General features: G+C 43.5%; 1 protein-coding gene across 2 annotated transcripts in view; it reads left to right on the plus strand.

Moving 5' to 3' along the window:
• Positions 1 to 4,239: 4,239 nt before the first annotated feature.
• Positions 4,240 to 24,270, plus strand: part of Ice1 (interactor of little elongation complex ELL subunit 1) — a 46,745-nt gene continuing 26,714 nt past the window's right edge. For both annotated transcript variants that reach the window (XM_052159277.1, XM_052159278.1), the window contains exons 1-7: positions 4,240 to 4,538; positions 16,892 to 16,950; positions 17,407 to 17,441; positions 19,811 to 19,829; positions 20,485 to 20,596; positions 22,171 to 22,247; positions 23,509 to 23,546. In XM_052159277.1, the coding sequence (XP_052015237.1) occupies positions 4,458 to 4,538; positions 16,892 to 16,950; positions 17,407 to 17,441; positions 19,811 to 19,829; positions 20,485 to 20,596; positions 22,171 to 22,247; positions 23,509 to 23,546 (421 nt within the window). In that variant the 5' untranslated portion in view covers positions 4,240 to 4,457. The remainder of the gene's footprint in view (positions 4,539 to 16,891; positions 16,951 to 17,406; positions 17,442 to 19,810; positions 19,830 to 20,484; positions 20,597 to 22,170; positions 22,248 to 23,508; positions 23,547 to 24,270) is intronic.

Consider the following 24,270-nt stretch of genomic DNA (forward strand, 5'->3'; position numbering starts at 1 on the left):
CTGAAGTGCCTAGGACATGACAGAAAACCATAGTTCTGCTTAAAAGTCTAAGAAGAAATATGTTCTCCAAATATGTTCTCTTTCTCTCTCTATTTCTCTCTCTCTCTCTCTCTCTCTCTCTCTCTGTATGTATGTATGTGTGTGTATGTGTGTGTGTATGTGTATGTGTGTGTATGTGTGTGTGTGTGTGTGTGTGTGTGTACATGCATGCATGTACCTGTGTCCCTGTGGAGGGAGGAGGGGCATATGCAATTGTGTGAAGGACAGAATTTGACTTTAGGTCTTCCTTCAGTTTTCTCCAGCTTCATTTTGAGTCTTACACAGGACCTGAAGTTTCTGGGTCCCACTAGATTAGCTGCCAGCACGCCAAGGGCTCCCTTAACCTCTCCCTCCTCAGTGCATGCTGCTGCATCGTGCCCTTCATTTCAATGCTGGGGGCTCAGAACTCACGCCATGCCCCTACCTAGATGTTCTTTGTTAAGTACTGTCTTGTCTTCCTATGAGTAGGTGGGGATAGGTCTTATGCCATTTTGTGTTGCCAATGCCATATATCAAAAGTCGGGTATAATTTAAAAAGAGAGTTACTCTGTTTATGGTTCTGGAAGCCTAAAGCCAGGTGATGTCCTTCTTGTAGAGTCTCAAGGCTGTCAGTGTGTGGCATCGTGAATCAGGAAGCAGACGTCTCCCCTGATCTGCCTCTCTCTCCTTCCAAAGACAAAATTGGTCATCTCAGTGTTTCCACCATGATGGTCATATCTAATCTTAGGTATTTCTCTAAGTCTCTTACTCTAAACAGCAACATCTGAACGCTCGCTGTTTTAGCTGTGGGGTGTTTTCCTTGCTGAAGGCAAGAAAACAAACCCAATGTGCCTTGGGCAGTAAGGCCAAGGGTTCTCGGAGCTCATTCTCAGAGAGGACTCACTCTGGAACAATCCTGTGCCTACAAGGCAGAAGAGCTCCTTAGCCTGAGCACCCCCTTTGGTTGTGGGATGCTTATTCCTCCTGTACTCCCTCAACATGCCTTGACTCTTCCCACTCTCTTCCTGCCAGGCTGCAGAGATTCAAATCGATTGATGCTTTGCTATTTTCTACCATGTTTGCTTGAGAATTTCACAATAAATCTAACTGAAAGTAGCCAGTATGAGCCATGGCTTGGCTTAAGTGCTTTGTTTTGAAATCTCCTCTGACAAATCTAGAAAGTCCTCCTAGTGACTCACTTTCCAGTTGAGTCTTCTATAAGCCTCCGGACATAGGCCCAATCACCAAGTTGCTTGTGACATTGTAACCAGGGTGATGTAACCACGGTGAGAACGAGAACGACCTTTCCCCAGTTCCCAGTAGGGCTCCTCCTTTCCACCTGAGTAGTTCCTTACTCTCATCTTTTGAGGCCTCAAGAACATTCCAGAAGATAACTTGGAGCATGCTAGGTTCCTGTTCCTCTGAAGTTCTTCCCTGCTTAACCTATCACTCAATTGCAGACATTTCTGTGTTGTCGGTTGATTGCTGCTAGCAGTTCTCTCCATACCTGGAACATGTCTAGGTCTGTTTGGTGTTTCTAATAGCACAATGCCACACACTGGGTGATTTTAAGGGGAGATTGAGTTGGGTTTCCTGATGCAGTGACCTAAGGCTGAAAGAGAACACCTGGCAGTGACCTAAATTCTGGGGAGGCCCCAAAGCAGGGAATTGCAGGGCAAGAAACAGGGAGTGCACCTGTGTGCCTTCTCTGGTCACTCTCTCTTTTTCTTAAGCTAGTACACTCCACCAAAGGGCTTTACACTGATGGCCATATTTAATCCTATTAGTCTGCCCAAGTTTCTACCTCTAAATGCTCACCTAGTGCTGTAAATTCCTATTTTCTTATTAGCATGCAGAGGAAATAAGCTAGGTACATGTTGGGGCAGGGGAAGAACCATAGCAAGTTGTATTTATCTGTCTTCCAAGATGGACAGAGCCATCAGAGAATGTCAAATTCTTGTGGACTTAAAACAACAACAACAACAAACCTCACCACACAATTGAAATTGTAGTATTTGCAAAATTAGTTGAAGCTACATGCTGGTGGCCTTATCTTTATTCCCAGCACTCGGGAGGCAGAGGCAGGCAGATCTCTCCAGGTTTGAGGCCAGCTTGGCTACAGAGCAAGTTCCAGGAGAGCTAAGGCTACAGAGAAACCCTGCCTCAAAAAACAAACAAAAATAAAGAAAAAATAGTTGAAACTAGGAAGCAAAAAAGGGGGAAAGGTGTTAACTTAGGATTACAGGAATAAAAGGAGGAATCTGGAAGGCCAAATGGGACTTCCACACAGCTAGGTAGCAGGCAGAGCATTTCAGAAATGAGACAAGCACAGGAAGCGTGCTGTGCCAGAGGGGTAGTACCAAGCTTTGCAACCCCCTACAATGCAGTGCTGCAGTTTTGCCAGAATGTACTAGAGTAAGAAGATGTGGGTTTCTTCTCTGCTAAGGCAATTTGTATTAAAAATAAATAGATAAAAACAAACCTACCCAGTTGGGAAATAAAATTACTGAGAAGATAAATCTGTATGGGTCAGAAGAAAGAACTGGACAGTTGTGAGGGTCAGTGTCCATTTCCCTGGTCCTAATGGATGACATGGTATGCCTCACAAGGCACACTGTTCTCTTCTGCATCTACTTACTTGCTCTTCTCTTACCGTCCCAGAAAAGGGGATGGAGAGAGGGAGGGAGGGAGAGAGAGAGAGAGAGAGAGAGAGAGAGAGAGAGAGAGAGAGAGAGAGAGAGAGAAAGAGAGAGAGTATTCCAGAGAGGAATCAGTGTCCTGGTCCCCAACCCCACTGTGAGACCGTTGATCCTTGTATCCACAGGAACTGCATGTTGGAAGAAGGAAATGGCTGAAGCCAAAGGCCAACCAGAACGGAAGCCTGTACCTAGACAAAGATTTTTCTCGCAGTTTTGGCAGCTTGTCAGACAGCGTTTCAGCAGCAGCTAGAACCAACACAATGATGGATTTATGATAGGAAGGACCATAGCTACCATGACTACCTATGCATACGTCTTCCTCTCTACTTAAACCTAAACCCATGTCAGGATTCTGAAGATGGGCTTGGGGTCAGGGCTGAGGGCGGGGGAATCTTTTTTCTTCCTAATGTGACCACTTTGGATAGCCTTTTCTGTTTTTAACTATGAATCGTGTCCTTTAGTTGGCCTGTCGAGGTTGGGTGGCCAGGCCTAGCTTTTTACTTGGGGGTTGGCTCCCTCCAAAACCCACGTTCTTTTTGTAACCTTACACATTCTGTTCGCCAGCCTCTGAGGAATCCTGGACCTTCTACACAGACTGTCAGGTTATGGGCTTGTCTTGCTTAGGTGCAAATAACAACAAGAAACTCAGCTGTTTCTGGTTATCTATCTGTGTCTTTCAGCATCAAAGAAGATAGTTTGAAGACGGAACAGGTGTGAGGGTTTTGAGGTGCACTTTCCATCCTGAGATTTAGTACAGATATGCAGAGTCTAGATGCCCTCTTAAAAAACGGCAACACTATTGCTGAAATCTCAGAGATTGGGACTTTGTAACCAGAAGATGAGGAGCGGCCAGAAACTTCCTAGTAGACAGATACTGATGGCAACAAATAAAGTTTCTGAGGATAGTGGATACAATGTTAGGAGGTCAGCGAGAGTTCAAGCCCTGATTTCAAGACGCTTTTAGAGCTGAATGAGGATTTCACCTTTCCACCTCTCCTGCATAAGGGTGATGGTGGCGGTGGCCGGGAAAACGCTCGAAGGGGATGTCAGGTTGGCTGTGTGCAGTCACATCCCACACATTAGTAGCAGAGCATGGAGCCCTGGAGGTTGGCCTAGGAAGTGTTCACCCCTGCTACTGCGAGGCACCCCGGGAATTGTAGTTTTTCTTTCGTTCCCTGCCCGTCTACTGGGAGAAGAGTGCAGTAGCTCTGAAAGAAGCACTCGCACTTTCCAGACCCAGGCTCGGGTCCTCCCTCAGAGGTCCGCCTTCCAATGACGTCACAAAACCCCGCCCCTTGGAGGCTGAAGGAATTTAGGCGTCTACACAGGGCCTGCAATGAGGCAGCTGACGGGAGCACAGACAGTTCGTGAAGGCAGGACCTGGCTCTTATTCATCTCTTCCAGGATATGTTCTAGGGCTTTGCTTTTTGTGAGGCCCCGCTCTGTGCTGGCTTTTTGATCAGGCGGATTCGCGAGCAGCCCTGATGGGGGGCGGGGCCGGGTGGGGCGGGGACCTCACGTGCTGTCGTCGCTTTGGGCCCTCCGGGCTGCGCCGCTCCTCATCGCTCTGGGCTGCTTCGCTGGTCTGAGCCCTAGGCCGGCTCCACGGGGACCTCGTTGCACGCATGGACCTGCCCGCGCCCGGCGGGAAGCGGCCAGGCTGGCGGTGGCCCGGGCGGCGGAGCAGGGCCGAGGCAGCGGGCCCCTGAGCGCGCGCCCTGCAGGCCGGGCCGCAGCACCATGATGCCGGGCGAGACGCACCCGGCGGCGCCCGGGCCAGCCGACCTCGCGCGGTGTCAGGGCTGCGCCTCCCTGCAGCAGGTGAGAGGACCCCCGGCTGACCTTTTTGTGCTGTTTTGGGAGTGGGTGCCGGTGTTTTGTTTAATCCCGGAGGCCGGAATTGGTTCCGCTGCTGCGATCCTGGAGGCGGAAAGAGTGAGCGTGCTCTTCAGGACTCCTCGCCTTCCCGACTCAGGGTTTGCAGGGCCGAGTTGGGTTGGTGGGTGACGCTGTCTAAGCGCGGAGAGAGAATCTTCCTCTCTGGGATGAAGGCCTCCTCGCACTCCTAATTATTTGTTGCTTGAAGGCAAGGATTTTATGTTTTATGTTGCGTGCCCAGGTCGCTAGACTTCAAGATTCCGGAGCTGCATTTCAGCTTACAAGTATCTATTAAAATACTATCAAGCTTAGCTTTTGCATGTTAGTTGTCTGATTAAAATAGTCCAATAAGGATATGTAGGTCTCGGTAGTTTGTTACAGAGTCATGCTCTGTTCTTAACAATGAATCGCTGCAGACGGGTTCAAGGTTTTACTGATGCAATGGAAATAGCCCCCAGTGCTCAGTTCTGGAGACTCTTACAGCTTTCTGTCTTAAGAGTCCCGTTCAATTATTGTCAGTGGCAAAACGGAATTTGTCCTTCCCCCCAACCCCCCACCGTTCAGTTCATCCCCTTTCTGCCTAGTGTTCTAAGCACTGTTCACATTCTGGTAAACCAACTGGACAAGGATAAGATGAACGTGCGCAAGTACGACTCGACGGTATTTTCAATGCTGGGAAGAAAATAATGGAAGATGTCAGGGGGTCTGGGTGAGGTGTTGTGAATGGGGCAGTGGGAGTTGTGGATGTTGAAAAGCAGCTCTGGATATCGGTTTTAACAGGTGGGGTGGTTTCTTGATGTTTGATGAGCAAAGCCTGTGGAAGGTGAGATATCTCGTGATTGGTGAGATGAGAGATGCAGACCAGGTAGCTGTAGGAGCTTGATTTCTATTGGAAAGTGCAATGCCTCTGCGCCGATTTCTATATTCTAGTTGTCTGGGGAATAGGAAATGGGATCTGTGATGCACTCTCATACAGAGATGATGGAGAGTCCAGCCGTGTTGTAGCTTGGCTACATTGTGTACACCTCTTATAAACCTCTCCTCCCTTTAAAAGATTCTGAATGGCATGCATCTTGAATGGACCATGTTTGTGTTTTGGGCCTATTCACTTATAATTTTTTTGATCCCCTGCTGGTTTATAACAATGTATGTAAATAGAAGAGGAAAGTTATATTAGAAGTATTGTATTGGTGATAATCAGAGGCAAAAATAGGAGGGGAGAATGGGTAAGGACCAGGCCTTCGGTTGCTGGGATTTTGTGGTCTTTGGAAAAATTGTTTGAGCAAGGTTGTAGATGAATGGGTTCTGTTGATTTCTTTGGAGCCAGACATCCTAGTGGGTGAGTTGCTTTCCCGGTGTGCTTGTGAGGAACATAAAGGCCCATGAGGCCAAGGTGGACTGAAGGTTTAAGATTTGCAGAGGTCAAAATAGCCAGAAGAGCCCTGGTCGTGTGGTCCTCCCACACTGTTGTATGGGCTTGGGCTTTTCCGGATGAAGTGGTGAATCATTGCAGGTATTTGCACAAGCAGCTGTGTGACCCATGCATCTTAGCCCTCTGGAGACCTGCATTAGGAGACACTGCCCATCAGAGGTCCCTGTCCTGTTGAATCAGCAGTGCTATTGAGTTCTTTAGGTTACTTAGTCCAGAAACTCATGACCATCCTGGTGCCTCCCTTCTTTGACAGTCTGCATCCAGTCTCCTGATCCTGCCTCCTGTCTTTATTTCTTACCACCTTCACTGTAGGAAGCATTCTAACCTATGGCCTAGACGTTACTGCTTTCACTTCCAAGGACACCTTTTTTTCTTGCCTCCAAGCCACACTTTCACTTTGGTGAACAGTGAGTAAAGGAGAGGTTCCTTTAGCTCTGTATAGACCTGGTCTGTAAACTTTCTTCTTTAAGTGGCAAGATCATAAATAACTGTGCTCTGGGAAGTTGTTCACACCTGCTCACTTTGCCACTGGGGTGTGAAAACAGCCTTAGACAAGAGTAAAAGAGCCCCAGGGCTGTGGTTCCACCAAACGGAGGGTAGCTTCTGAGAGGCTTTTCAGTCTGCAGTGTTCCAGAGATAGCATTGAGTTCTGTCTTTAATTTGCAAAGTGAGTCTGGGAAGATGGGTCCCTAGCAAATGACAGAACATCCTAGGAAGTTCTGTGCTTATTTCCTGTATGTTGAGAGACGAAAGCTTTTGTCTATTAATGCCACGGAAGCAAAGTGTGTAGTAAAAACTTAAAAGTCACAGGTGGAAGGCACAAGATAAATTGATGAAGAGGAGCTGTGTTTGACAAAAGGTTAGTTATCGCACTAATGTGACCTAGTGAGCATTACAGCAAGCAGTTCATCAAAGCTCTAGGGAACAAAATGATAGCAGGAAAAGCTCTGAGTGTGAGAAGCAGAGTGGGGTGAAGTGTTGGGATGGTTCTCATGTCCGGGGTGTGGAGGGTACCAAGATTTCAGCCCTTGAATAGCCACATGAAGAGTGGTAGAAGGAGGGAAGGAAGCGGAGGTGGAAAGGCTGGTGGAAATCGGGGCTAAAGCTTTAAAACATTAGACTGGGGAGGCTTGGTTATTTATTAGATGTTTATGAAGTATATCTGGAATGGCCTAATGTACTTCCAAGGGACTGGAAGCCAGGTTTAGGTTTCTATGGGCTTGGAGTTCATAATAAGAATCTTTTTCTGGGGGATGGGTTAGGTAGTATTTTCAGTCACTTGAACTCTGACAACCTCTAGCTTCTGAAGAGAATCTAGCAGCTGAGTCCGGGCTCTTGAAGAAGAAAGCATGGAATAGGGAGGGGTGGAAAGAGATAAGGAGACTTACACTGAGTTGCTAGCCTGTTGGGAGGAGAAAGATGACTGGACTGATCACCACAGCAAGTGTTTGCTGTGAGTAGCTTAAACTTCTCAGGAGAGAAATCTCAGGAGACACCACTCACTGGTACTTCTTGTTCCTGCAGAAGATGGCCACATAGTTTTTCCCACAGTTGCACCTGATCTGGTGCGGGACCTTCATTCAGACTTGGACTTTTAGGGTAGAGAGGCCTTGTTCTGAACTCTCTGTTTGCAGAACACATTGCTGTCTGTCTGCCCCTTGTTTTCTTTAGTGTGGAAGATACAGTTACCTTTTATCTGCTCTGTCAGAAATGTATCTTTATAAAGGCAGCTGTGCTTCCCAGCATCTTAAGTATCTTTTTATAGTTTCACAGAGTGCTCTTGATCTTTGGTTGTAGTAATTTGTTACTGATCTGTGGTCCAGCAGCTACATGTTCTAGAACCTCGGTAGTCACAAAAATGAATGCTGGCCTGAATCTTGGTGCTATGTAAATTAGGCAAGCATTGAGTTACACAGTTTTAGAGTAAAACCAAGAGATTGGTTGGAAGTCACTTTCCTTTTGGGGAACATTTGAGACCCTGCACTTTGTATTAGAGTTGGTCAGCATGTAATAGCTTCAGATAGTCTCCAGAATAGGAAGCTGGTTAGAAGTTTATCATTTAAAGGATCCCCAACTTGTAAAGAAGCTCCAGGAACTTAAAGGGTGACTACTGAAAGAAGAGTTGTCAGACATCTGCAGAGAACATCCCCCCCTTTCCTAGAACTGTTGACTAGCTGGCCCCTACCTGCACTGTACAGGAATGTGGGTCAGTAGGACCGAGAGGGCTCCCACCTCTCATATGCTGATCTCACTATTCAGGAAGTTCAGTTCCAAACAACATAAATAAACCTGGATATGAAAACAAGAAATAAACTGTTCAGTTAGGAACACTGCAGTATCCAATTGGCAATACTAGGATATTGACATGCTTTGGGAGTAGTGCAGAAGCTGCTAAAACAGGCAACTTGGAAGGGTATACTTTTTCTCTAGCACAGTGGTTTTCAAGCTTCCTAATGCTGTGACCTTTTAATTCCCTTATGTTGTGGTGATCCCCAAACTAAAACTATTTTCTTTGCTACTTTATAGCAGTAATTTGCTACTGTTATGAATTGTAATTTAAAAATCCATGTTTTATGATAATTTTAGGTGATCATTGTGAACAAATCATTTGACCCCCAAAGGGGTCTCCACCCACAGGGTGAGAACCATTGCTCTAGGATGTTTTGTTTTGTGGTTTTAAGGTTTCTTCCCCCGTTTGTTTTCCTAAGGCAGTTATATGTGATGGGTGTTGAGAGAGAAAACTGTCTCTAGTGTTCTATTAAGACAGTGCAGCCTTGCCCATATCATGTTCCCAAAAGATGAACATCCCCCCCCCCCCTTGCTGTACTGGAACTCACTCTGTAGACCAGGCTAGCCTTGAACTCATAAATCCACCTGCTTCTGCTTCCCAAGTGCTTGAATTAAAGGTGTGCGCCACCACTGTTTGGCTAAAAGATAACATTTTAATTGTTTAAATTTTGTGAATAAAAGTAATGAATGAGTTTTATAATGAAAATCAGTAAACTTATTACTTGATTTAGTTGAAGATATTTAGTCTAGTTTTGTAATCTTGGAATTTGAGGGTGGTGCACTAATATTGGCCTGTCTGCCCCTCTCTCTGTTCTCAAGGTGCAGGACGTCAGCTAGTGAGGTGGAGATTGCGCTCACGGGTTAACTCAGTTATGCTCTGATGTCTGCTATGATGTTTGCATTCCTCATCGTTTCTTCTTTGTCCTAATTTATATATGTATATATATTAAAGACAGTAATGTGTAGCTGGTCTAGGCTACTCAGCAACTCACTGTGTAGCTGAGTTTAGCTTCTTTTTTTTCTTTTATTTCGAGACAAGGTTTCTCTCTGTAGCCCTTACTGTACTGGAACTGTTCAAGGCTGGCCTCGAACTCAGAAGTACTCCTGCCTCTGCCTCCTAAGCGCCAGGATTAAAGGTGTGCACCACCACTGACCCACTGAGTTTAGCTTCTAAACCTACTACCACCTCCCAATGCTGGGATTACAACCATACTCTACCATGCCTGGCTTAGCAGTTGGGTTTTAGTTTTTCTTGTCATTATGATAAACACTTAGCAAAATCAATTTCTGAGGCATTTGTTTTGGCTCATGGTTTGAGGGGATACAGTCCATGGGGGAGAGGTGACCACAGGAGCTTGAGGTGATGCATCCATTCAGCTGGCTTAGAGGATCTTTACCCTAGCTCCACCCCCTGAACTCCTGTTTCTGTTCCATGGGTGGCATTCTTTGGGATCCTCAGGCTCTTGGCTGGATGTTGGAGACACACTTTCTGTCTTTTCTATGTGGCTTCTCCAGAGCACTTATTATTGGGCCTGAAACCGTTTTCTCTGACACCAAAACTTATTAACTCTTTCTTTTCTTTCACCTCTGATTTTGCTTTCTTTTCTGAGACCTTTTTGTGAGTTCTGTGGTCAGAACTTTTGAGTCTGTAATTAAACTCTTGTAATTTAGCTGTAACTTAATTCATCTAAACTGTATCCTCTTAGTGTATACATTAGTGATTTATACATCTAACAGTGGTGTGTCCACCCACTCATTCTGAAACATTTCCACTGCCCTCCCAGAGGCCTTTCCCAGCCAGCAGCCATCCTCTGCTTTCTGCCAAGTCCTCATCTACAGGCTTCTTTATTATGGACGGCTTGCAGGAATGGGTTAATATGCAAGGTCTGCGGTGTCATATGTAAGGGTTCATCTGGCAGTAGCATTGCTCATTGCTTTTCATTGTCAGTACTTGGTGGCTTAGCCATTCATCCTCTAATGAGCATTAAGCTTATGTTTCTGTCTGTAGTGTAAAGAGCACTGTTGTAAATATTGCTAAGGAACCTGCCACAGGCATGTGTCTTCTGTTCTTCAGAGTGTATGCCCAGGAGTGTAATGCTTAGTCCTGTAGCAAGAGCCATCATCTGTGATTGGGAGTCAATTTTCCCATCCCTGTCAGCACTGGCTGTCCCTTTCTTTACAGGCACCCTAGTGGATGTTCCTGTGCCTGATATTCTGAGTGTTCTCTGTGTCCCTTTAACCTCAATATGGCTTCTCCGGTGTGCCATCGTTTCTGTCAGAGTGTTAGTACCTTTGAGGTTTTCTAGTCAGCTCCTCTGCTTTTGTTTACTTGAAGTCTGGCTTTAGTCTCCCTTTTTCCATTCATGAGCAATGCTCAGGTTTGGAAATCTTTGGTGGTTCATTAAGAGCTGGGGAGGGAGCCTGTGGTGCCTTCAAATTGAGTGTGTTGTGCAGGGCCTTTTGGACTGGTATATGGTATTGGGGATCAGTCTTTTACCAAGCTGCTGCTAGAATTTGGGTTTTATCCCATCCTCCCTGGGGGACAAAGGACTGGTATAAAAGGAAGGGCCCTTCTCAGCTGAGTTTGCTCAGGTCCCCTCACTCCATGCCTTGGGTCACTGTGGGTCAACACTCATGCCCCAAGTGTGTATGGTCCAGTAAGACATCTTGGGGAGATTGACTTCCTGCTGGATGGCAGAAAAACACCTTCCCTCACGGAGTGGAAAGCTGGAGCTGGAGCCCAAGCACAGTTGCGGAAGGGTAGTGCTGCCATGGGGCCTCTGGGTGCTCCGCCTGTGCAGTGTTGACACTCTTGAATATTTACTTCGTGCTTTTTGTTGTAGAGACTTTTGCATAAAAGTGGCGTTTTTATAAAATGAACAAGTTGTTACAGAGAACAGATACAAACTAGTTATATTTCTACACATGTATAAGACCCACTTGAGAAACAAAAGAGAAACAGCAAAGATGGCATTCCTGCAGGACATAGAAACTGATATAGTTTGGGGAGCATCTAAGCAGACCTCTTATACAGAGGTAACCACATAGGGATGGAGATGTAGGTGCACCCCTTATATTCCTGTATCTACAGACCTCTTGCACAGAGGTAACCACATAGGGATGAAGATGTAGGTGCACCCTTTATATCCCTGTATCTACAGACCTCTTGCACAGAGGTAACCACATAGGGATGAAGATGTAGGTGCACCCCTTATATCCCTGTATCTACAGACCTCTTGCACAGAGGTAACCACATAGGGATGAAGATGTAGGTGCACCCCTTATATCCCAGCATCTGCAGACCTCTTACACAGAGGTAACCACATAGGGATGGAGATGTAGGTGCACCTCTTATATCCCTGCAGTACTATTTAAGTTTGGAGTAGTAGGTGAGAAGTACATCTTTGCTGTCTTAGGTTGCATTCTTTTTTTTTTTTTTTTTTTTTTTTTTTACATTTTATTTTAGTTTTTTAAACTAATAAAATTTATTTTAAAATATTCAACTCAATATTGACATATTTAAGTCATCAAAATAATTTATAATAGTTAAATGCCTCATAAATATACATGATATCTTCTGAAGCTAAAAGTAATATGTACTCACCCAGTTTTTAAAATCTATTTGAAACATTAAGCATGATGAAAGTAGAAAAAAATCTCTTAGGAAGCCCTAAGAAAGGAAATTGTGAAAAGTTCCTGATTAGACAGAAACTGTTCCATCTCCAAGGGAGATATGCAGCATAACTGTGGCTTCATAGAATGGACTGGGTAGTATTCCTTCATTTTCTATTTTGTGGAATAGTTTGAAGAGTATTGGTATTAGGTCGTCTTTGAAGGTCTGATAGAATTCTGCACTAAACCCAACTGGTCATGTGTTTTTGTTTTTTGTTTTGTTTGTTTGTTTGTTTGTTTGTTTAGTTGGGAGACTTTTAATGACTGCTTCTATTTCTTTAGGGGTTATGGGACTGTTCAGATATTTTATCTCATCCTGATTTAACTTCGGTATTTGGTATCTGTGTACAAAATTGTTTATTTCATCCAGAATTTTCAGTTTTGATGAATATAGGCTTTTGTAGTAGGATCCGATGATTTTTTGAATTTCCTCAGTTTCTGTTATCCTCATTTTGTTAATTTGGATACTGTCTCTGTGCCCTCTGGTTAGTCTGGCTAAGGGTTCATCTGTTTTGTTGATTTTTCTCAAAGAACCAGATCCTGGTTTTATTGATTCTTTGTATAGTTCTTTTTGTTTCTACTTTGTTGATTTCAGCTTTGACTTTATTTCTGCTGTCTACTCCTCTTGGGTATATTTGCAGCTTTTTGTTCTAGAGCTTTCAGGTGTGCTGTTAAGCTGGTGGTGTATGTTCTCTCCAGTTTCTTTTTGGAGGCATTCAAGAGCTGAGATTTCCTCTTAGCACTACTTTCATTGTATTCCATAAGTTTGGGAATGTTGTGCCTTCATTTTCATTAAATTCTAAGAACTCTTTCACTTCTTTCTTTATTTCTTCCTTACCAAGTTATCACTGAGTAGGGCATTGTTCAGCTTTAATGTTGAAGACCAGCCTTAGTCTCTGGTGATCTGATAGGATGCATGGCATTATTTCACTCTTCTTGTATCTGTTGAGGCCTGTTTTGTGACCAATTATATGGTCAGTTTTGGAGAAGGTACCATGAGGTGCTAGAAAGAAAGTATATTTTGTTTTAGGATGAAATGTTCTATAGATATCTTTTAAATCCATTTGGTCCATAACTTCTGTTAGTTTCAATGTGCCTCTGTTTAGTTTGTGTTTCCCTGATCTGTCCATTGATGAGAGTAGGGTGTTGAAGTCTCCCACTATTATTTTGTGAGGTGCAATGTGTGCTTTGAGCTTAAGTAAAGTTTCTTTTATGAATGTGGGTGCCCTTGCATTTAGAGCATAGATATTCAGAAAAGTTCTTCTTGGTAGATTTTTCCTTTGATGAGTATGAAGTGTACTTCCTTATCCTTTTTGATAACTTTTGGTTGAAAGTTGCTTTTATTCAATATTAGAATGGCTCCTCCTGCTTGTTTCTTGGGACTATTTGCTTGGAAAATTGTTTTCCAATGCTTTACTCTGAGGTAGTGTTTGTCTTTGACACTGAGTTATGTTTCTTGTATGAAGCAAAATGCTGGGTCCTGTTTACATATGCAGTTGATATGGATGTCGATGCCTTTTTATTGGGGGAATTGAGTCCATTAATGTTAAGAGATATTAAGGAATAGTGATTGTTGCTTCCTGTTATTTTTGATATTATTTTTATATTTGTGTAGCTTATCTTCTTTTAGGGTTTATTGAAAGATTACTTTCTTGTTTTTTCTAGGGTGTTGTTTCCCTCCTTATGTTAGCATTTTCTATCTATTATCCTTTGTAGGGCTGGATTTGTAGAAAGATATTGTGTTAATTTGTTTTTGTCATGGAATATCTTGGTTTCTCCATCTATGGTACTTGAGAGTTTTACTGGGTATAGTAACCCGAGCTAACATTTGTGTTCTCCAAGGATCTGTGTAACATCTGCCCAGGATCTTCTAGCTTTCATAGTCTTTGGTGAGAAGACTGGTATAATTCTGATAGGTCTGCCTTTATATGTTACTTGACATTTTTCTCTTACTGCTTTTGATATTCTTTTCTTTGTTTTATGCATTTGGTGTTTTGACTGTTATGTGACAGGAGGTATTTCTTTTCTGGTCCTATCTATTTGGAGTTCTGTAAGCCTCTTGTATGTTTATGGGCATCTCTTTCGTTAGGTTAGGGAAGTTTTCTTCTATAATTTTGTTGAAGATAGTTACTGGCCCTTTAAGTTGGGAATCTTCACTTTATTCTATACCTATTATCCTTAGATTTGGCTTCTCATTGTGTCCTGGATTTCCTGGATGTTTTGGGTTAGGAGCTTTTTGCATTTTGCATTTTCTTTGACTGTTGTGTCGGTGTTTTCTATGGTATCTTCTGCACCTGAGATTCTTTCTTCTATCTCTTGTATTCTGTTGGTAATGCTTGCATCTATGATTCCTAATCTCTTCCCTAGGTTTTCTATCTCCAGTGTTTTCTCCCTTTGTGATTTCTTTATTGTTTCTATTTCCATTTTTAAATCCTAGATGGTTTTGTTTAATTCTTTCACCTGTTTGGTTGTGTTTTCCTGAAATACTTTAAGGAATTTTTGTGTTTCCTTTTTAAGGGCTTCTAGCGGTTTACCTGTGTTCTCCTGTATTCTTTAAGGGAGTTATTTATGTCCTCCTTAAAGTCCTCTATCATCATCATGAACTGTGACTTTAAATCAGTCTTGCTTCTCTGTTGTGTTGGGGTATCCTGGGCTTGCTGTGTTGGGAGAACTGGGCTTTGATGATGCCCAGTTCACATGGTTTCTGGTGCTTATGTTCTTGTCCTTGCCTCTCACCATCTGGTTATAGCTGGGTTTGCTGTCTCTGACTGTGGCTTGTCCCTCCTGCAAGCCTGTGTGTCAGTACTCCTGGGAGACCAGTTCTCTCTGGGTGGAATTTGGGTAGGAGAGCTGTGACAGAGGGTCAACTCCTGGTCAGATCCGTCCCCAGCAGTTCCTTGGTTCCTATGTCCTGATGGCTCTGAGCGGGTCCCTCTTAGGCCATGATTTGAGCAGAAGTGTTGGTCTTACCTGTGCTCATAGGTGTGTCGGCACCAGCTCTCTCTGACAGTAGGTATTGCACTGTGGCACAGGATCAGCTCTGGTTTCTAAGGCACAGGATCTGCTCTTGGCGCAGATGGAAACCGACCCATATTGCATTCCTTTAAAGCAATGAAGGTGGACCAGATTCCTCTTCCGACTTAATTTCCTCGTGCTGATGCACTTGCCTTCTTGGAATCGCTGAGCCATTTTGCTTAGGACAGAGATTCTTCAGCTTTTATCTGTTCTGACTGCATCAAGGCTATTGAGTTGGTACTAAATTTATGGTGTTTGGTGCCATACGGAAATGTGAAATGTTGGCACTGTGGATAGATTAAGCTTTGTGTACTCTCCTGTGTTTTGGCAGTGTTCAGGAGCCATCCTGAACCATTACACATGATCGTAGTCTATGTAGAAAGTGTGTTATATGTAATGAAAGGCCGAATATGCTGGTACTGCTGAAGAGTCCACTCCTTATCATCTGATGTAAGGTTTGGGAGTCTGCACATATAAGAATAAATCCTAAAAGAGTATCAGACATAAATATATAAAAAAGAATAGTGCTTGATGACATAAAATAAATCTCATTTTCATGTGATAAAGAACCTGCCAAGTTTGCTTCTGGAAACAGAGCTGTAGCACATTCTCAGATATTCTCAGCTGTATCAGTATTTAGCCATGTCTGGTGGTTGTATGAATGCCCTTGAATGATTATTTAGCAAGCATGCCTGTGTGTAGCACTTAATGAGAGGCTACTACCTATTAAATACTGTAGTTTACAATGTCGCTGCAGCACCAAGCAAGTGTTTTACCAGCATCTTGTTAAGGAAGAAGAACATATGCCCACAAGGGGCTGGGGAGAGGGCTCTGCTCTGCCAGAATAGGTGCTTTCTATACAAGCCTGGCGATCTGGACTCCATCCAGTGAACCCATGTGAATGAAGGTGAGAGAACCAACTCCACACACCACAGCACACTTGTAAACACACAAATAAATTAGTAAGTAATGCTAATGGGAACTCCTGTAATAGTATCCAAGATCACAGCCAAGGTGGAGCATCTCAAGCAAGGAAAGCCTTTGCTCACTGTTAGGAAAGACTCAGCGGGACCATGTTTCCTTCAGAAGAGAACTAGGAAAGGTGTGTGGAGAGTGCAGAGGACATACACTTTCACACCGATTCTAGCCTGGACTTTTGTCTCTTTGAGCTGGTATGTGTCTATAGCTGCAAAAAACATGGTCGCTGCATAGAAAGTTACTGCTCCTCTCTGAATCCTCTGCATTGACTAGAGGCTGACCTACCTTTGAGACAGGAAAGATAGCAGCAGCTCTGGTTGCAGACTTGTCCCTGTGAGATGCTGCAAAGCTACTGTTGTGTACTTAAAACATTAATGTTACACTTGAAGGTTTTACTGATTGGAAACTTGACATTTCAAGAACTCAGCTAAAGAAAAGAAAAATCTATGTTTTAATTGTTGGGAATGCCTGGACAGCATAATAAGAATGCTTTAATCTTCAGTTTCCTAACAGGATTTGGAACAAGTTTGTGACTGTTTCCTGCAGTGTAATATAGATTTCACAAAATTACTTTTAAATTTAATTGTGAAACCATTATAATAGTTGATCTGTCACATAATCTTAATTTTTGTTATTTTGTTGTATTTTTCTGGCATCTTTTATGTTTCTGCTAAGTAGTAGGCAGTCAGTGATTTATTGCCACCCTCTGATCTCAGTGTGACAGATGATGCAGTTCTTACCAAGGGTGCCAGGCTCCAGGCTCTAGGCTCCAGAGGAGTGCAGGGGAGGTTTGCCCATTTCTGTTGGTATGGCTCCATAAACCTGCTTTTATTATAAGTCCCTAGGACAATTAGACGTACTGAAATGCCGCAGAAGCATAAATAACTAACTGTAGCTTTTTTTCTTTCAGAACTTAAATGAATATGTTGAAGCATTAATTGCCTTGAAACAAAAAATTATTAATACAGAGTAAGTATATCTGTGTGTCGGCAGACCTCTGCCAATCTCTCCAGCTGACTGAAGTCAGTGGTGGTTTGGAGTCCACAGCCAACCCAGTGTGCTGGCTGAAGTAGAAACCCTGAGCCCTTTGCTTTATTATTGGCCTTTATTATACAATTTTATTTATCAAATTGGATTTTAAAAGCTGTTTTCTCTCCGAAATTGTTCTGTCTGTTGGGTGTCAAAGTTCCTCACCATTTCATGCTACATTGTGAGATTTAATTATTTTAATATCCCTTGATAGTCTCATGTTTTAGATCAAAAGCTCCTGTGTAGTGCATTAAGGAATCAAGGTAATGTCAGTCCAGCATCCTTTTGTTTCTGGGGACCAAAGGGGAGGGCCTCCTAGAGTGATCTGAGCCCTACCTCTGTGTAGTGTGCTTGCCCGGTGACATGGGGGCCTAACTGCTCTTTTCTCTTTTGCAGTAACCTGCTGACAGAATATCAGAAGAAATGCGATGATATCCTTTGCTTGCTTTTCCCTTTGGATAGTTGGCACTATCTAACTTCAAAAGATAGAAGGGCCCCTCTTGACAATTACCTTTCAAAAGGAAGTGTCTGCTGTCTTAATGGGAGCCCATCTCACAAACTCAGCTAACAGCAGGACTTTAGTTTGGTAGCAATGGGTGTGTAGTGGGGATCCTAAACTAAGGTGACCTAGCAGACTCTTTCTGTCGCTTGCTCTCTGATGTTATTAGGGTCCTTAGCTTTCTAATGAGTGCATGTTCCTTGTGTATATAGGAATGACATCAGGATTGTTGATGCATTGTGGTAGCTGCAGTAATGCTTGCTGATTGGTATCTTTAACTGAGAACACTGACATGGTTAGGAAACTGATCTTATTCCTATAAATGTGTATCCACAAATTACAAAGGTAATGCAATTTTATATTTGTAATACAATTCTCAGCCGAGGCTTACCATGTTGGCTAACCAAGGGTAGGTAACTTCAAGAAAAAGCTGGTTCTGCCACATCATTTTGTGATAGCTGCCTTGGTTCAAATCTCTCTCAAAAGAACATAATAACATTTCTTCCCAAAAAATCAACCTGTGTACACCTGAGATTGGGCTCTTTTCAGAGCCGGGGCACATTGCTCTTGCAGAGGTGGAGTCCATGGTGCCTGAAGTATTGTGAAGCCACTTAGAGCAATGGTCCCTACAGCACTTGTAGAGAAATGGCATAAACTTCTTGGTTGATTACATTTGTAATTTCATGGTAGAGTAAGTGGTCTAATTTTCTAAAATTTCCCTGTCAAAATTTAAATAAAAATAAACAATTGATTCTTTTTCTTAAAGATTTATTAATTATATATCCCTGGGCTTGTGCACATGAATGTGATACCCTTGCTGGTCAGAGAGGGCATTGGAGCCTCTGAAACTAGAATTACAGGTAGCTTTGAGCACCTCCTACAGGTGCTGTGATCTGAACTAGAAACTGCTTAGTCTTAACCACTGAGCCAGATTGCCAACCCCAACACAGGTCCTTTCTTAAATAGATAAAGCCTGAAGTTGTTGTTTGAGATACAGAGGTTTATTTTGTGATGGGATATTTGGTGTCAGCTACAGAAACTAATTTTAAAACCACTTTGGCATTAGCCCCAAGTAGATATTTGTTACAGCTCAGAAATGAAGCTCTCTGACCTTTAGTCACCAGTGTCTTAGGCTTAATGTAGCTTGACCCCTTACTCTACCTCTTCTGAAGAACCTGAGTGCATCCTCTGTGGCCACAGTGGAGTGAGGAGAATGAACGAATGTGTACTTCTTGACCTTGATAAGTAATGTGGTCCCAAGTGCTTTGTGCGTGCCTCATTTTTGTCTGCAGGACTGTTGAGAGGTTCTGATATATATAGAAATAAAAGTATTTTCTGTCAACTATATCAGTCTTAATTCTTGTCATTCTAATTAGTCATTTATTTAAGGCTTTAGTACAGAAATAGATGTTTTGACTTGTGTTCTATCTTAGTCACCGTCCTGTTGCTGTGGTGAGACACCATGGCCAAGGCAACTCTTATAAAGAAAGCATTTAATTAGAGGCTTGCTTCCACTGTCAGAGGGTCAGTCTGCTATTATGGTGGGAAGCATGGTGGCATAAAGTCAGGCACCAGAGTAGTAGCCGAAAGCTACATTCTGATCTGTAGGCAGATGGGTGGGTGGATGGATGGATGGATGGATGGATGGATGGATGGACGGACGGACGGACGGACGGAAGGAAGGAAGGATGGATGGAAGGAAGGAAGGAAGGAAGGAAGGAAGGAAGGAAGGAAGGAAGGAAGATAGACACATTTATATATATATAATACATATATACACATTTGTATACATATATACACATATGTATATATATATGAAATGATAGACACATTTATATGTATAATCCATATATATACATTTATACATATAATCCATATATATACATATACACACACACACACACACACACATGCATATAAAAACACAAAATGGATTTATATGCTGGGCCTAGTGTGAGCTTTTTGAAACCTCTAAGCCCATCCCAGTGGCATACTTTTTCCACCAAGCCACGCCTGTTCCAGCAGCAAGGCCACACCTCTTAATCCTTCTAATCCTCAAATAGTGCAACTCTGGTGACTAAGCAAATATATGAGCCTGTGAGGGCCATTCTTACTCACACCACCACAGTTTTATACATTGGTAAATAGGGTTAATGCAGGCTCGCTTGCCACTGTTAGAGGCAGATGTGTGCATATTGTAGAGTTACTGCTAGCCTAGGTGTACATGATTACTCTAGACAGAATGATCTCTAAATAAATATCAGAAAACCAAGGTTCTGAGTTTTCTTTAACAAGCTTTACAGCTGCAGTTTGCAAGAAGGTGAGCTGCCTGGCTTTTGTAGCTGTGATAATAGCTGTGACTTCTCGGGTAGAGGTGGATGTGTGGCAGGCCAGAGGCCTGTCGTGGGTTAAGCTGCTTTGGGCGCTCCCTTACAAGCAGATTGCATTGTCTCATCAAATGGCTCAAATATATTTATGGCATAGGTTTCAAATTGCATCCTCATGGTTTGCTTCAGTAATTGTGACCACTGTGTGAACTGTAGCTGAAGTTCTCCAGTTAGTTTTACCTATACAATTATACTGTTCAATGCCATTTTTCTTGTGTTTATACCAAAATAAAACCACTAAAATTGTAGTGATGCTTATGCTCTGACTACAGTTATCACTTAGAAGCTAGCGTGGGGTTAGAAATGAGATTATAAGATGTTGTACCACTTAATCAGGACAGATGGGGAGAAGATGAAGATTATAAGTGCCAGATATTTGGCACAGTGTCCTCAGCCTCTCCCATGTACTGGTATCTGTTGGACTAGTATTTGATGTTTTTTGACACAGTTTCATTAAAAAGTTATGCCTAAAAGATAAAAAGTAGTCTTATCTTTAGTGTGAGCAGGAAGAATATATTTCAAGTTAGTGTTTATTAGCAAACTCTACTTGTTCATGCTCAGTGATGCCAACACTTTGTTCATCTTCAGAGAGAACAGCACACTGCATCACCAGGTCGAGCAGATGCTCCAGAAGATCTCCCCTCTGCAGAAGTGCCAAGAAGAATTGGGGTCCTTGAAAGCTGAGCTGGAGGAGAAAAAGGTGCCCGAGCCTCTTTCCTATGGGGGTCACTGTCGTCTGTTAGGGATAGCTGTACACTCTGTGGTTGGGATTTGGGAGTGTGTACACATTGGCAAAGGATGTAAGAGCTCGTGGGAACCCCTCTAGGTCTCCACTCTGAGTATCCTGCTCTGGATGGTGCATGGCTTGACTGCTCCCAAGTGCTGAGAAGGTTATGAGTAAATTGTTGTAGCTTTTATGATCTCTGAGTAACCCTCCTTTTTTAACTTAATTTTTTTTTCTTGATTTAAGCAGGACAAATCATAGACATTCAAAATTAGTGATAGGAGAATCATTGTGTGGCAATGTGGGCACAGTCGGGTTTCATTAGTTGTGCTGGTCTAACCTCAGCTCAGCACTCAGGGCCTCTGATCTAGTAGAGTCCAGTTGTTCTTGAGGGCCTTTCTTGGATGTTGAGCCAGTTGATTTGAATGGTCTTGCCAGCTTGGTTCAGGTTTTGGTAGCCATGCTCCATCCCTGCGGTTCCTCAGGGTCATGAGATCCACACAAAGCAAGGTTCACTCACTGGCTCCCACAGGTGAGTGAGTGTCCCTTACCCAAGGGAGCAGATGCTTTGGATCGGAAACATGGCTTTGACTGCTCACAGGCTCTTTTCTTCAAAGTTAGGCCCCTGAAACAGTCTGCTCAAAGTGCTCTAAATGCTGTCCTGTGTGATTGTTAGTGGTTTCTACAAGAGTCCTAGTACTGTGCCCATGGAATTTGTATGTAGAAGCATCTGTAGTCTGAGTGGAGGTGGGGCTATCCATAGTTATCCCACGCTTTGTCCTTGATGGCTCTTTTCAGGGAAGATTGCCGTTGTCTGTCATTCATGCCCATGTTTTGGATTTAGCAGTGATGTGCAGTTGTACTCCATGAGCATACGCATCAGTGTTCCTTTTTCTCTCCCCACTTAACTGCAGTGAAGGTTAAGCAGCCAGTCACAGTGTTCTGTCTTGTATATGCTTGGCTGTGTAATATCTGCAGCATGTCCGCAAGGAAGTGTGAACCTTGGAGTCAGCTCAGTGGCGACCCTCAAAATCATTCAGTGTCCATGATTTTCAGGGATAAGCCGACCTGTCAAATCCATTCTGAAAAAGCTTGATAAAGCTTGTCTCTCTGAGCTCTTAATGTCAGAGATGCCAAGTACAGGCCACAGTAAACATAGTGTCTTCCCAGTCAGTCCATAGGGTCATCATGGCAGTTGAGTCAATATTCATATATTTTCCATTAATATTGATAAACTTGCTTTCCATTTCCTGACAATAATGTACTAGTATCAGCTTTGATTCTGTTATTGTAGCTGCTGAGGTGAACGTTAGCTGTTTGGTATTAGCAGTGGTGTGGCTGGGAATTGAGTAGCTTTTGCTCTGCTCTGCTGTCGGCTCTGTTTATCAGGAACCTTGGCTACTCGTGGCAGTGCTGAGTGACCATGGGCCTTGCTAACAGACAGGTCTGGCTGCACTCAGTCGTGTGCTGCAGAGGATTTAGTTATGGTAAAACAAGTGAGGACCCTGGCCAGTGACTGCTTGGAGTGATCTTTCTGTTTTCCTTGTCAGAGTTCTCTGAAGCTGTATCAGAACACTCACCAGGAATATGCTAGAGTGAAAGAAGAATGCTTGAAAACTGATGCCCAGTAAGTGACTGTCCTAGAACAGCTGTTAATAATGGTGCCTTCTCTTCTCTTCTCTTCTCTTCTCTTCTCTTCTCTTCTCTTCTCTTCTCTTCTCTTCTCTTCTCTTCTCCTTCCCTCCTCCCCTCTCCTCTCCTCCTTTTTCCTCTCTCCCCTCCCTTCTCCTCCCCTCCTGTCCTCTTTTTCCTTTTCCTCCCTCCCTTCCCTGTTTCTGTTCATTGGTTGTGATTAATTAGCTGTGCAAACTTGGACTAATCTCACATAGTTCCCACCACTGTCTCAGAGGGCTCAGGACTGTTGTGCTAAGGTCATCTGGTGCTGCAGGAGTGCTCAGAGCAATCAAACATACTTTGTCATGTGTGCGCTGCACCTGTGCCTGTGTGTCCTGAAACACAGTCCTGGATCTCCCGTCTTTGCAACAGTCTTCTCCAGGCATCATCTGCAGTATCTCACTGGCAAGGGATGTTTGTTGCCATCAGTGAAATGGGCTGCTAAAAGCATCTTGCTAATTACCCTCAGGTTTGCTAGGTCAGCCACATCCCTCCGAGCACCTGTGGAGCTGTCTATGTCACCACTTGCCGGGACTGGGGCATGACTGTATAGATATTATTCTGAGCTTCCTATCTTCTTTATCTCAGAAATCCATCTTAGACCAAGGGAAGCTTCCACCCTCTGCTTCCCTTGCTCACTTGCATGCTCCTGAAAAAGCCCGAGTGCTGGATGACCCGGGGAGACCATTTGGACACAGCTCAGAGATGACATTTATTGTCCCGAAGGAGAAAGAAGTCTCCCATGTGTTTATGGCAAAGACTCATTAGGCCCATTTTGTGTTTCTCAAATAGAAGTCAGATTTTAAAAGAACCCATCTTAGCTGGGTGGTGGTGGTGGTGGTGCACGCCTGTAGTCCCAGCACTCTGGGAGGCAGAGGCAGGCAGATTTCTGAGTTTGAGGCCAGCCTGGTCTACAGAGTGAGTTTCAGGACAGCCAAGGCTACACAGAGAAACCCTGTCTCAAAAAAAACCCCAAAATCCAAACAAACAAAAAAAAAAACCCATCTTAGAAATACTACAGATTAAATGGTACAGTGTTCTTTCTCAGGGTCATTCTACCATAGGATCATATGCTGGTAGATTAGCTGATGTGTGAAACTAGTTATGAGCAAAATCTCTTTTATATAAATCTTACTAACTAGAATGATATGTGTGATGAATGTGTGATGACCTAAATTTCTTTTGCCATCTAACTAACAAGGTTTTATTACTAGGAAGAAGAAACTAGAAGCGAAGGTGAAGAAGCTAGAAGGTATGTGTGGTTGCCGCTCACCAGCCAGCTGAGCCACATTGTTGTATAGACTTGTGCTACGTGTGCAACTCTGAAGTATCAGTGGGTGTGCTAGGAAGGGGTGTGTGCCACTCCTGTGCAGTCAGCTCAGTGTGTGGAGATGAGTACGTAGGTGCTCGGGTTAGTCCTCTTCTCTGTCATCGTTGCTTGTAACCAGGCAACATGGAAGGAAGCAGTGATTCAGCCTTAGGTCTGTCTTTGTTTCAACTGAAGTTGGTGGTTACTAGAAAAGGTTGTCACTTTGTGATTTATCTTAGTTAAGATTTCTACTCCTATGGTAAGCACCATTACACAAAGCATTTTGGGGAGGAGAGGTTTATTTGGTTTATATCTCACAATCTATTTAGGAAGCCAAGGCAGGAACTCAAACAAAACAGGACCCTGGAGGCAGGAGCTGATGCAGAGACCATGGAGGGTGCTGCTTCCTGGCTTGCTCCTTGTAGCTTGCTCAGCCTGCTTATAGGAAACCAGGGCCTGCAATTCAGGGATGTAACCACCCACAATGGACTGAGACCTCCCACATCGATCACTAATTTAAGAAAATGTCATAGAGGCTTGCCTGCACCCGATCTTATGGGGGCAGTTCCTCAATTGAAGTTCCCTCCACTCAAGGCTCATGTCAGGGAACTGCTGCACATAGATTGCTCTGGCACACACACACAGAATTCTAGGAAGTGCCCTGGTT

The sequence above is a fragment of the Apodemus sylvaticus genome, chromosome 16, assembly GCF_947179515.1.
Source record: "Apodemus sylvaticus chromosome 16, mApoSyl1.1, whole genome shotgun sequence".
Taxonomy (NCBI): Eukaryota; Metazoa; Chordata; class Mammalia; order Rodentia; family Muridae; genus Apodemus; species Apodemus sylvaticus.